This window comes from Macrobrachium nipponense, chromosome 18, assembly GCF_015104395.2.
Source record: "Macrobrachium nipponense isolate FS-2020 chromosome 18, ASM1510439v2, whole genome shotgun sequence".
Taxonomy (NCBI): domain Eukaryota; kingdom Metazoa; phylum Arthropoda; class Malacostraca; order Decapoda; family Palaemonidae; genus Macrobrachium; species Macrobrachium nipponense.
The window spans coordinates 19,660,665-19,675,664 of record NC_087211.1 but is presented as its reverse complement, the minus strand read 5'-3'; the positions used below and the strand labels follow the sequence as shown (position 1 = coordinate 19,675,664).

The 15,000-nt window shown below is 41.3% G+C and overlaps 1 protein-coding gene across 1 annotated transcript in view; it reads right to left on the bottom strand.

Moving 5' to 3' along the window:
* Window positions 1-15,000, bottom strand: part of LOC135196907 (juvenile hormone esterase-like) — a 462,912-nt gene that overhangs the window by 300,860 nt on the left and 147,052 nt on the right. Inside the window, exon 2 of the mRNA XM_064223722.1 lies at window positions 5,338-5,469. Within this exon, the coding sequence (XP_064079792.1) occupies window positions 5,338-5,469 (132 nt within the window). The remainder of the gene's footprint in view (window positions 1-5,337; window positions 5,470-15,000) is intronic.

Sequence of the window (15,000 nt, the reverse complement as noted above, 5' to 3'; positions counted from 1 at the left end):
GGACGAGCTCAGAGAACAGCTGATGACCACTGCCACTGTCGTTGTTAAAGATGGCTCTATTTAAAAAAGCCTCAAACTCCTCGTAAAAAGCCTTCAAACTCTCGTAGGTAAGCAGGAACTTCCTGATTTGATATTCTCCTACGAGGAAGTATTCGTTTCCGACGCTTGAAGTTCTGTATTCTTGTTTGCAGGTCTGAGTTTCGCTGTTTTGCTTAGCTACAAACTCCTCAGTTTGTGTTCCTGCTTCTTTATACAAAACAGGAGCTACAGTCGGTGTCTCGGTCTGCATTTCTTCTTTAACTGCGCCTTCTGTCTGGGTTCCTGCTTCGGCACGAGCAGGAATCGACGTCTTCGGCGATGCAGAGGTTAGGGGGGTTACCTGAGGGGTTGGGGGGGTTGGGGGAGTAGGGGGAGGAGGTAGAGGGGCGGGAGTTTGGCGATACGGAGAGGATGAGGGGGTGGGATGTAGTGCCGGGATCGAGGAGGTTGGGAGGAAGGTTGGGTGGTTTGTGGTACAGGAGGTAGGTTCGTTCTAGGATCGAACCTGGTTTGCTGGGAGGTTTCCTGGTCGGTGATGGTTGTCGAGGTCTAGCAGGTGGAGGAGGGATGCCCTTCGCCTTCCAAATCCTCTGCAGTCTGACTGGGCATCCCTTAAACCAAGCATGATGTTGCTGGCTGCAGTTTAGTTAGGGCATCGGGCAACTGTGTGGCCCTTTTCCTTGTACTTTTTCAAGCACACTTCTGTCTCGTGTTTCGCACTGCACACTCCACAGATGTGTTTCTGATTTACATTCGTTCTTGTGGTTGTCCATACCTCTGACACTTGAAAGCATCTCAGAGGCTCTGGTACGAAGGCTTCGGTCTCGTAAGTGCCAAGAATCCCAAGGCTGACCCTGGCTGGAATTTGGCCCTTGAAGGTCGCTTCTATCTTTAGAGTTCCTGTCCATCTTTTGCAGTACATCTCTTGGCTTCCATGATGTTGGGAACCTCGAGGACTCTTTCGATAGTTATGTATTTGGGGACTTTGCATATCATCCCCTTGCTTATTTTTGAAGCAGGATCAAGAAGGTGGCACAGGTTGTCTTTCCTCAGTAGTTCAGCAGCTTTTTGGTCCTTGGGAGTAATTATGAATTCTTCCCCTTAAATTTCGGTCTGGCTATGAGGTTGGCTTCTGGATATTTTTTTCTCGAGGGCCCTGACTGTAGCATATGAAGTCTGGCCCTCGATAACAACAGCTTTGAACTTGGGAAGTGCCGGAAATTCCGCAAAACTCGCCGTATCGGTGCGATGTGTAGGGAGCAGGTTATTATTGGTCGAAATCGGTGGTACAATCTCTTCTGTTTCTTCTTCTTCCTTACGGTGGCGAAGCTTGCTCGTCCTCCAAGGGCGGGTCCTCCCTGGATTACCGGGCGAAAGGGGGTCTCTTAGAGGCCATACTTGTCAAAATTGTAGGTTTAAAATGACGAGAGTTACGTAACGCGCCTGTGCACGAAAATACGTAACTTTTCGATGAATCCTAGTCTTCACGCATCATTCTTTTGAACTCCAGCTCTCTCTCTCTCTACTGAGATGAGAGATTTTTATGGTACACGTATGTATAATATGTTTATTAATATTTTCATATGATGATGATGATAATAATAATAATAATAATGATTGTAATTACAAAAATCATATGTGAAAGTATTTTACAAATGCTACGATAATTCTCTCTCTCTCTCTCTCTCTCTCTCTATCTCTCTCTCTCTTTCTCTCTTCTCTTACAGAGATGTAATATTTTTGGATGATGATTTACTAATTTTCAAAATCAATATTAATGTAAACAGCAATAATATAAATTCATTAGAGAAAATACTAAAGTGAATTAGCAAGATTTTAGTTTATAAATATTATGTAAGAATGAAAGAAAATGCATTTTATTTTACCCCGCGTCTTTGATTTCCAGGGAGCCAAGCAGAGTTGGCAGGGGTCCAATAACTGTTGCCCTCTCGATGATCTCGTATATTCTCATTCTCTCTCTCTCTCTCTCTCTCTCTTTTACTGAGATGAGAATTTCTATGGTACATGTGTATGTTTATTAATATTTTTGCATAATGATAATAATAGTAATATAATTAATTTCAAAATTCATATGTTATAGTATTTTATAGAAGTACAATAATCTATCCATTTCAGTCTTTTAAATAAGGATAACCCTCCCCCCCCCCCCCCCCCCCCCCCCCCCTCTCTCTCTCTCTCTCTCTCTCTCTCTCTCTCTCTGCTTTTACCACACGAGATAGTGTGTCTTAGTGGTAACTCCCTCGCCCTATGTTTGGGCTGGAAATGTATGTATAAGTGTATCTTTAAGGACATTACTACATTTTATGGTAAAATAATAATATACAGCACTAGTTTACAAATAATATTTAGTTTCGTGAGATTAAACAACAACAATACCATCCTCTCCTCTCTCTCTCTCTCTCTCTCTCTCTCTCTCTCTATCTCCTCTCTCTCTCTCTCTTACTTACATATGTTTATTTGTTTTGTAGTATAAATAAATGATTTACCTTATAACTAATTTTCAAATATTAATAAGATTAATTAAAAAAAGCGATTCCCAGTCTTTTTTTATCCACTTGGAGGAACGTGGGTGGAGGAGTATATGACAGTTTGATATACGTATTGGCGGAGGGGAAGGAGTCGAAGTTTAGGAGTTTCTCTCTCTCTCTCTCTCTCTCTCTCTCTCATTATTATTCTCTCTGTCTCAGAAATAATTCATAATTTCACTCTTGATGGTCAGATATATGATGTTGCCATTCACTGGTCACTCTCTCTCTCTCTCTCTCTCTGTTATTGGCAGTAGGTATATATTTTTAATGGTAAAATGTTTAAGATGACTTTGAAATTATATTAATAATATAACCTCAAAGATTAATACAGTAATAGGTTAGTAATTTTAGGTATATTTGAAGTAGGATGTTATTAAAGGTATACATTTGGTATCTGAACTTTCAAGATAGGCAGTTATAAGCATTTTTAATGGTGGTTATAACTAATTCGCGGGTTTTAACTATTCACGGCGGTGTATGGTAACATTTCCCATTCCCCGCGAATACGGGGGTAAACACTGTATATATATATGTATATATGTGATATATATATATATATATATATATATAGATATATATAATATGTATATATATATATATATATAATATTATATATATCATATATATTATATATTTATATATATATAATATATATATATTATATATATATATATATATTATATATTCCGTTTCCGCCTCGATCACTCCCAGGAAATATAATTAATACTGAAAATTTTGGCCTTGACTGGAGGACGAGGGATCAGAGCAAAGAAAAAAAACCTAAACTACTCAGGCATAAGGCCGATATTACGGCACTTAGAGATTTGCACAACGGATTAAAATTGCAAGCTTCAAGGATTTCCAATTTCTACCACAGTCAGGCACTGTTTGTCTGCAAATAGACAACACAGGCATAAGGCCGGGGGTACACAAGGGCGAACGTTACTACTTTCTTTCAATCAAAAGGGCCACTCATTGGGGGAATGAAATGACTGGGAAACTTACACAAAGAAACTATTTCGTGGCTTAAATTCAATAGGTGGATATTATTAGTATCACAGGGGAGTAATTACAGAATTGAGCCCAGATGGGGGGAAGCAGGCAAAAGGGGGGAGAAGGCGGCGTCTGGTCAGGAGCAAGGGATCTGACCTCTCCTAGGTCTGGTGTTCTTCTGGGACTGAGCTGCTGGGTCCCAGGCCTTTTGAAGTGTTGGCTCTGCAGGGGGTAATTCCAAGAACCAATAGGAGAAGAGAAGGGATTCTTCCAAAGTGGAAGGGGCAACTTGTTTATAGACATAGATGCATTGAACTTGGGTAAAAGACTATTTCTCCTTGGTTCTGGCTTAAAATCTTGAACACCTCCCCATCCTAGAGGACATTTTAACCCTGGATGGGTTGGAATGGACAAGACAAGCTAGAAACAAGGACCAATTACAATATAGATTACTGAGCCTTCCATTCTCCCTTGAGTGGACTTCTAATATAAGCAATATTCAAACTCTGCCAATGATAATATTCATGAATGTCATTGTTTGCTTTGATCAAGACTCCTTTACCATATCTTTTTATATTACCTTTAGGAATGGCACTCATCTTCCTCTGTAGACATTTGCACGCTGGTAGGAAGTTTTCTTTGTCCTATTTGTAGTTGCCAACGTGACAAACCAATTTTGGGTCATCTTTTGCCAGGTGTTTTTAGCTACCAACCTCAAACTTGCTGGGTATGTAATCTGTCTCATCCTCACCCAAATGGTTAGACAACTTTGCATGGCAAACTGAACCAAAGATATTTTTACTATCAATACTCTCTAGAGCTGTGGAGGCATATTCAGCTATGCAAAAAGTAATGTAACATTCATAAGAGATGGACTTTTAACAATACATAAGTTGATTATATCAACCTTGCCAAACTGTTTCCTGTAATTACTGTAATTATCAATAAGTCAAAGTCGACTTGATCACTTACATTACTACAATACAAAACTCTTAGATTTTTATTTATACCATCAGTATTTACACCCTGGTGTCCCGGTGTTTGGTCAAATAGGCCAGAGGCAGAATCCTTAAGCAAGAGTCATCAACAGAGGGGGGGGGGGGCGGGGGGGGGGGGGGGGAAATCCATGTAATGATGGTATGATTATTCATCCAGGTTGTCCCTATACCCACCATGGAGCCCCAATTAGAGGGTGATATAGCACCCTACGAATCCAACCCAGATATACCCCCGACACCCAATGCCTTGGGGGTCGTCAGTGCGTTGAAATCAGACCCAGCACTGGGTGCAGAGTTAAAACATAAAAGTTTCCCCTCGCTCAAACACATCAGGTACTCCAGTTCTACAGGTGAGGAGGAATACCATCCAACCTCACCCTCCAACTCAGAAGGACTGTCAAAGCTTGGTCAGGTCCATTTCAAGAGTTGTTGACAAAACATTCCAAAAAGCGGAGTAGAAATTTAAGAGATTGGATAGAGGATTCAGGATAAAGTAGAAGAGAAAGGGATTAAAAGTGAAAGAGAAAGGGTTGTAGGATGTTCACACAGGACCCGGGGCACCTGTGTAAGTGCTATTAAACTCCCACAGAAGCCAGGGTCCCTTATCCTCTCACCACTGGAAGGAGTCCAACTCGAGGGGCAAATCATTTTTGACAAATCTACTAAAATTGGTAAAACCTTCAATTCACAATTACCATGGATAAATTTTACACTTTTTTTAATCTGAATCATGATTTAACCTGGTTTACATCACTAACCTGAGGAGTATAGACATTGAGGTACAAACAGTCTTCACTTCCCACAAACTTTGATTCTACTAGCTGAGGACATGGGGCAGGATCTGAATCTCCTTTTCTTTTGCCATTCCACTTCACATTCCCCACAGGGTCCTGAAATGTTTAAACATACCATAATAAAACTAACACATTCTAACCAATCTAAAACCTATCAATCCACATAATCTTTCCTTTTGAATTTAGCTCACTATAGAGACAAGCCAATTCAACAGGTTAAAATAAGGATTCAGTTCTATACCACCAACAAAAATTCACTCTCTTAACACAGAATGCCTACAACTTGTAAACAATACAGTGCCTATTGTTTACAATAAACATTTAGAAAAATTTAAATTTTGTTTCAAAGAAACAAACAACTCATTCTTGGTGGACTTCTGCCAATTAAAGAGCACATGATGAAAAATTTTATAAAATTATTTGAATCACAAAATTATTTGAATAGTTATCTAATGTTCAATTTTGCTTACATTTTTCTGCAATAGCATTTAAAATAAATTAATAATGCTTGGCTGACCCAGATGGATTGTCTCCAATTGCCTGTACCTCACCAGGTGATGTTGGAATGTTTATGTTCTGTCAGAATTCTTCCTGGCCACCTGCTAAGAAGTGGGGAGGCTAGTAGTAATTAACAGTAAGGATTAATTCAAACAATTTTATCTATTTCTATTATTTGGAATTACCTTACCTACTGTTAGTTACCCGACCACCACACTGAAATGAAGATGATTAATTAGTTCAACCTGAGAAACATCTGCTCAGCCAAGCAAACTAGACACTTTTGAAAGTGAAAAACTTCTAAACAATCTTGCCTACTGTGTGATCCTTTCTGGTAAGTACTGTTGCCAGACAGTGGATCCACAGCAAGGTGTAGTCTTGACAGCAAGGCTTTTAGAAGGATACTTGCAGGAGATTGGACTATACAGGCAGTCCCAGGGGTAACGTCGTTCCAGACTTACAGCTGCTTGCCTCATGGCACTGTTAACCACAATTTTTCAGCACCGTAAGTGGATTTACAGTGCTGTTACCTACTTTACAGTACTGTAACCCAGACTTAAGGTGCTGTAAGCGCTATTTATTCCCATTACAATTATGATGATTTGGGATGCAGCAATTTTTAGCTTACAAAAATCAGACTGCCAACAAATACGTATTTTTTAGAATTCTTCTTCTGTTTTAATATTACGTTACGTATATGTTTCATTATAGCCGTCAGTAACTCGGTATCTCCATTAGGTAAAGATAGAATAAGAAATAGAAATGAATGGTTATTATACTGTTTTGGTAGTTTCATTAGTTGGAAGAGAGATACTATGAAAATTTATGGCTTACTGTGTCCTAGGAAAAGTGATTGCTTGGCGTTTGTTCGGTACTCGTAAGACGGTAAGAGCTGAATGTAAACAATCGATTGGAAGGTTTTTTTGTTTTTTTTTGTGTATTATAGTTAATGATTAATTAATAATTATTCAAAATGAGTACATACTGATTATTTATATATTTTATTGGCATATTCTAAGCTTTTAGCTTCTTAGGTTTCGATGTCAGAATCATAGACTAGACTACAGTAGCAACCGCTAACATAGGCTAGGCTTATTGCTAAGGGACATATGGTAAAGTCCTAATATATGCAGTAAAAATGGGGTTGAACATTACATGCAGTTGAATATTACTCAAGTATATACAGTATTGCCTTTTTGGAGTCATATTTCTTCCGTCGGATCGGCGTCGTAACCCTAGAACATGTGTTTTAGGCCTGGAAATATAATTTACTGGGGTGTTTTTGGAGGGCTTGGAACGGATTAGCCATTTTACATGTAAAATGTGATCCAAGATACGAAAACCTCATGATACGAAGGGCGCCTCGGAACGGATTAATTTCGTATCTGGAGGTACTACTGTACGTAGTAATGGGACACAAGAAAGTTGCTGAAGTTCACGGAAAGAAGAGGATGCTTTCTATGGCGATGAAGATGGAGATCTTTAAAAAATATGAAGCTGGCATGTGGTTGAGTGTGATCGCTAAGGAATATAGCCGAAATCCCTCGACGATAGACATCATCCTTAAGCAAAAGGAAGCCATCAAAGCAGCTACACCTTCCGAGGGCGTGACTATTTTGTCTAGCAAGAGGGGCCACGTGCACGACGAGATGGAGAGGCTGCTTCTTGTCTGGATAAAAGACAAAAAAATCGCTGGCGATATGATAACCAAGACGCCAATCTGCCACAAGGCCAGCCCTATTTTGGGCGATTTGATTGCCCAGGCCGAAGACGACGGAGGAGAAGGGACATCAACGCCAACCCCAGACTTCAAGGCTTCTCATGGGTGGTTTGAAAAATTCCGGAAACAGACTGGCATCCATTCGGTGGTCAGGCATGGGGAGGCAGCCAGCTCAGACATGAAAGCAGTCAAAGCCTTTATTAAGACGTTCGACGAGATGACGATCAACAAAGGCTACAGTTCTCAGCAAGTCTTCAACTGTGATGAGACTGGCCTTTTTTGGAAAAAAAAGGCCTCGTTAGACGTACATCACGGAGGAAGAGAAGAAGCTACCCGGGCATAAACCTGTGAAAGACAGGCTTACACTGGCACTTTGTTCGACCCAGTGGGGATTGCAAGGTGAAGCCCCATTTGTCTATCATTCGGAGACTCCTCGAACCTTCTAAGTCCACAAAGTGCTAAAGGAGAAGCTTCCAGTGATGTGGAGGGCTAATGCGAAAGCCTGGGTAACGAGACTTTTGTTCACAGAGTAAGTAAATCTGTGCTTTGGCCCGACAGTGAAGAAATTCTTGGAAGAGAAGCGACTCCCTCTGAAATGTATGCTGGTGTTCGACAATACCACTGCTCACCCTCCTGGCCTCGAGGAAGATATCCTAGCAGAGTATTCTTTTATCAAGGTTCTTTACCTTCTGCCTAACACCACCCCTCTCCTCCAGCCCATGGACCAGCAAGTGATATCGAACTTCAAGAAGCTGTATACGAAACATCTTTCCAAAACATGTTTCGACATCACCGGTATCACAAACCTCACCTTGCGTCAATTTTGGAAGGAGCATTTCAATGTTGTCATATGCATCCGACTCATCGACCAAGCTTGGCAGGAGGTTTCGAAACGAACCTTGAATTCTTCGTGGAGGAAACTCTGGCCTGATGCCGTATCTGCCCGAGAATTTGAGGGATTCAACGTGGGCAAAGCTGGTGCAGATTCAGAAACAGTTGACGATCCTGAAACTGTTTCGCAACCAGATCTTGAATAGATCATTGCACTCGGCAAGTCCATGAGCTGGTCGTTGACAAGGACGATATCAATGACCTTCTCGAGGAGCACCAAGAGGAGCTTACGACGGATGACCTGAAGAAGTTGGAGGCCATGCAACATAACGTCGTTCAAGAGAAGTTCTCAAGCAGTGGCGAGGAGGAAGAGGAGGACCCTATGACAACGGCAGAAATTAAGGATGTTCTAGCTGCTTTTCATAAGGTGCAATCATTTGTAGAAAAGACACCCCGAAAAGGCTTACACAGGTCGTATGCTTGCGCAGTTCGATGACGTTTGCCAGAGTCGTTTCAGGAACATTGGGAACAGTAGGCAAATTGATTGATTGATTGATTGATTGATTGTATATTTTATCTGGTGTCAAAACATCTGGGTAATTGACAGAAATAAATTAAATAGAAAAAATTAAATTTTTGATAAATTTCATATAAAAATATCTATAAATATATAATAATTTTGTTCATTTATAAAAGTTCTTACATAGACAATCTATGTATAATTTAAATTTGGTTAAGGAGGCCCGCCTCCCTCATACAAATATATAACTGCTCTATATTACAATCCTTTCCACGAATTGCAGGCAGAAGCAATCTTCCTTGGATAGTTATTAGTAGGAATAAGCAAAAAGGAAGATCCAAATGATACTACAAAAAAACAAGGTTGAAAGTGGTGAAGAAATTAAAATTTTGTAATAAAAAAAAAAAAAAAAAAAAAAAAAAAAAAAAAAAAAAAAAAAAAAACCCTAAAAGTATAAATGTAAAAAATATTTAAAAATCTAAGACCAAAAAAAAAAAAAAAAAAAAAATTAAATTTAAGGTTTTTGTAAAGTTAAGTGTTACTGTTTTGTTACTGCGTTTCGTAAAGTTTAGTGTATGTACTACGTAACAAATTTTCTGCCGTTTGTCCTCCACCTCTGTCGCCACTTTCGGACATAGCCTCACTCGATAGGTAAGGTTCCACATTTTACTACATACGTACGTATGTACATACAGTATTCCTTGTATACCATGTACACTAATTCATTTACAGGTACTATGTAGTACATATTAGTAGTATGTATTAAGTTAGGTACCGAATGGTCCAAATTGATGTATTTCATTGTTTATTGGTCAATTTAGCTTTTATTATAAAATTTACTGGGTTTTTTTTGTAGGGCTTGGAATGAATTAGGCAATTTACATGTAAAATGCGGTCAAGATAAAAGCTCAGGTTACGAAGGCTGCCTCGGAACGGATTAATTTCGTATGTCAAGGTACCACTCTGTGTGTGTGTGTGTGTGTGTGTGTGTGTGTGTGTGTGTGTGTGTGTGTGTGTGTGTGTGTGTGTGTGTGTGTGTGTACAGGCAGTCCATGGGTTATGACGGTGTCGGCTTACGACGTTCCGAGGTTACGACGTTTGTCAATAGATGTTATTTCCAGGGTTACGACGCATGTTCCAGGGTTACAACGCCTACAACGCTCATCTGGGAGATGAAATATGACACCAAAAATGCAAAATAAAATCAATAAATTTTGAAGGTTTTTGATGAAAAATTTGCCATAAGAATGCAGTTTACATAGTTTTCAATGCACCCAAAACATTAAAAGTAAGGTTTTCTTAGGATTTTTGACGATGTTCCAGCTTACGACGATTTTCGGCTTACGACGCGTCTCAAGAACGGAACCCCCGTCACAACCCGGGGACTGCCTGTACGTATATATATGTAGGTTGACCACTAGTACTCTTCAAATATTTTTTAACTTTTGTATTTTTACTAATTTATTTATATAATTTTTTGTTTTAACTTTCTATCTGAACTTGTAATTAATGTATGTGCTTTTATCCCTTAAAAGCCTATTGGACGTATTATACGTCAACTGAAATTGTCTGTTGTGTGATTATAACTGACGTACGATACGTCGACTTAAAAAAAGTTTTTTTAAACATTAGAATTTAAATAGTTATAGGCCTACTTTGCAAAAAATTTTAAATCACGCCTTGAGGGATGCTGGGAGTTCATGGATCAAGCTGTTTTGTTTACAAGCGTTCCCCAGCCGTGCATGCGCAAATTGCGTTCTTCTCGCCCCAGCAAGCATAAGCGACGCATCGTCCGAGAGCGATCTCTTGCCGCAACGTCGTCAGGAATGCGAAAGGCACGTTTTGCCTGGACTTGGAAGCTGGAGAGGGACCAAGCATCCAAGATGACCCAGCTTCCCAATGCCGTGTTGTGCAGCCTTGTGTGGTCGAAAGTGTCCAAGGACCACATCGTATGCCTTTTACGACCCCTAGGAAGCATGGAGGTGTCCTGAGGGGCATTTGTAGACATTTGGGAGGCTCCAAAAAATAGGACATTGACGAGTACTTGTTGGCACTCGATCAAGAGCAGGTTGCAAGTCCTCATTTTGATGGCAGTTGGTCATCTAGTGACGAGGACATCACTCCCAATGTAAGTGATAATGAATATTTGCCCCCAATGTCCGTACGGGAGTCACAGGCTGAAAGTGAGCTTGAATTTAGTGGTTTTAGTGCATATGAGGGAGAATCTGAGGAGGAGGAGGCGGAAGGAGGAGGAGGGAGGAGGAGGAGGAGGCGGAGGAGGAGGAGGAGGAGGAGGAGGAGGAGGAGAGGAGGAGGAGGAGGAGTTGAATTTTGTTGTGGACGAAACAGAGAGCGGGGGCGAAAGCGAGGAAGATGGGCCAGTGGGTGGGGGAGTGCGAAGCTGTGCCCAAGCACGTGCACGTGCACATCCCCATAGAAGGTCACAATGTCATGCCAGCCTAGGTGAAGGCTGTACATCCAAAGGTGACGAGGGTGGTTGGAGGACCCCACCCCACCTGACATGCACCCATTCGCAGCAGCACCTGGACTCACTGTACCTGTTCCTCTCACTGCTATGGGGTTCATTCATTCAGCTGTTCCTGACGCAGGAATTGCTGGAATACCTGGTTGCAGAGACAACGGACTACGCTCGGTACTGCCATGACGAACTGCGGACGACATTGTTGTATCACTGGCGGGGCTGCAACCTCACGGACATGGCGGATTTTTTGGGGCTCCGCATTTTTTTTGGAATGATGCCTGCTGCTGACGTCAGGCAATATTGGAGGCGGATTTTTTTTTCAAGTGCACCCAACGTGCCCCGCATTGTGGCCCGTGATAGTTTCCTGGTATTGGACAGGTATTTCAATGCCTTCAACCGAAAGGCCATACCCCAGAATAACCACAACCGCCTCATCTTAGTCCGCCCAGTGTTGGACTACATTTGTGAACAGTGCCAGTTTCTCGTGGTTCCTGCCAAGAACCTTTCTTTGGATGAGGGGATGATGTCTTACAAAGGACTTCTTAGTATAAAAGTGTACAACCCCAAGAAGCCAAAGAAATATGGTGTAAAATTATTTTTTACTACCGAGTCCAACACTGGATACGTCGTGGACTTCTCAGTGTATTCCAAGGTCTTCTCCATGCTGCATGACACTGTCTTTGGTCTTGTGGAACATTTCTGTAACCAGGGATACCACCTGTTTATGGATAATTTTCATAACTCTGTATCCCTGGCCCAGGAACTGTATGAAGCAGGTGTGCACGTCAGTGGTACCCTTCGGTTGGTGCGTGGGGCCCGGAATGTCCTAAAGAGGTTCGCTAACCAGCTGCAACATCTGGCAAGAGGAGAGAGAGAGTGGCGGCGGAAGGGAAATGTCTACGTCATCTGTTGGAAGGGGGTCCGACTCGTCCCCATGATTACGAGGAGTCATGAGCCCATCCAAGAAGAGGTCATTCAGCAGAAGACAACACTTTGGCAGGGCCGAGTTATGCATGAGGAGTTTCTTGCCAAGCAGCCTACCATCATTGGGCACTACAATAGGCACATGGGAGGAGTTGATCTCTTTGATCAACTCATCCAGTATTATCCCTTCGCCAGGAGAACCAGGAGGTAGACACAGAAGCTCCTCAAATACATACTTCAGTTGGCCCTCCAGAATGCCTACATCCTCTACTGTGGGTACAATTCAGACCTCCGGAGGTTGTCCCACATCCAGTTTCTCGCGGTGGCCAGGAATGCCCTCGTAAACTTCAATCACGATGGGTGGCCTTCCATCACTGGCCACCTAACCCGAGCTCCAGATCTGCCCCTAGAAAAAAGGGCAGATGCTAGGAGGGCCAACCTCAGTTGTCCTGCTCCTGCCGCTGCTGCTGCTGACGCTGTTGCTGCTGACGCTGTTGCTGACGCTATTTGCTGACGCTATTTGCTGACGCCACTGCCCATGGTGCAGCCACTGCCCTTGCTGCCATCGCCGCTTCGCGCTCAGATTCCAACTTCCCATCAGATAGTGGACCTTGTTTGTTGGCTGCAGCCATTGGATTACACACTACCTCCTACCAGGGCATAGGCAGAAACGGTACCGGGTGTGCCATATGAATGGCAGAAGGAGAGACAACCGGTATGTCTGTCACACCTGCAATATAGCACTTTGCAGGTTCGGGGAGTGTGACCGCAAGTACTACACTGCGATCATATATTGGAGTGCGCCTGCCCAAGGGGCCACGGAGGGCGCAACGGACCGCCGAAGGGCGGGCCATTGGCAGTAACGGCGTGCGTCTCCCTCCTCCACCTGTACCTCATGTCGAGAGGGGAAAAAAAAAGCAAGACTCTTCAATGGAGGAGGGAGAAAACAAGAACAGAATGAAGAGTCAGGATTACGCGCGAGTATTCTGCATTGACTTTATATTTAGTTTTATATTTATTAAAAGTTTTTATATATCTGTATTTATTAGTTTTTTGTATAGTATTTCGTTATGCGAAAAAAAAAAGTTAAGTTTTTCACCTGCATTCCTTTTAGTTATGTATTCATACTAGCAAAAAAATGTAATATATATATATATATATATATATATATATATATATATATATATATATATATATATATATATATATATATATATATAATATATATATACCAGGCGGTCCCCGGGTTACGACGGTTTCCGGCTTACGACGTTCCGAGGTTACGACGCTTTTTCTTAAATATTCAATGGAAAAATCCGTCCTGGGTTACGACGCTTGTTCCGAGGTTACGACGCTGACGCTTCCGACGCTCTGAGTTAACGACGCTTTTAAAAAACGCATACTATGATAAAAATCCTTTATAGTTTAGCACAGTATATTAATAAAAATCAGTTTCTGGTTAGATTACAACAAAAATTTTGAGGTTATGATTGGATTTTCAACACTTTTTATGTCGTATTTTTCGATTATTTTTAGTGACGCCTCATATGCGGAACTAGTTTCCGAGCGAATGAATACATACTAGCTTGCGGTGCGCAAAGTTTACATATAACAGTCCAAAAGCGCAAATAATGAAAAAATCATTGCTTGTTTCCAGTAATAATAACAAAACGAAGTTTCTGGTTAGATTACAACGCAAATTCCAAGTATCCAAAGAGAGACATTATCCAGTAATTTGATCAGAGAGAGAGAGAGAGAGAGAGAGAGAGAGAGAGAGAGAGAGAGAGAGAGAGAGAGAGAGAGAGAGGCGTCTTCTGACGCTCCGAGTTAAGGACAGAGAAGTGTTCGTTTCGTTAAACGGCCTCTGATTCATGCCAGTAAATGTTTTGTTGATACAAATAATATAAGCCTATTTACAGATACGTTTACTTTAATTAGTCTATATGATACGTGAATAGTAATCAACTGAATCAAACTGTTCTTGTAGCCCTCAAGATTTGGCAAAATCGAAATATCCAAAGAGAGACATTATCCAGTAGTAATTTGATCAGATGAGAGAGAACGGAGAGAGAGAGACGAGAAGATAACGTGACCATTGGAGAGAGGGATGAACGAGGAGGAGAGAGATGAGGAGAGAGAGACGCCTTGGCAACAATGGTCCCGGGGATTGACGTAACGTTTATTTTCTGAACAGATAGGACAGAGAAGTGTTCGTTTCATTAAACGGCCTCTGACTCATGGCAGGAAATGTTTTGTTGATACTAATATATAAGCCTATTTAAATATACGTTTACTTTAATTAGTCTATATGATACATAAATAGTAATCAGCTGTTCTTGTAGCCCTCAAGATTTGGCAAAATCACTCCAGGTTGTACATAAAACTTCAATCAATGTTGTGTCACCAGAGGATTACAATAGTTTTTACCTTCAAGAACCAGCATTCTTTTATGAAAATAACTCCAGGTTGTACATAAAACTACAGGAAACAACATGTAGTGTAACCAAAGGATTACAAGTAAGGTTTTTATAACTTTTTATTAGTTTAAGACATATTTCCAAGCGTCGTTCCGGCGTTACGACTATTTTCGGCTTACGACGCGTCTCAAGAACGGAACCCCCGTCGTAACCCGGGGACTGCCTGTATATATAT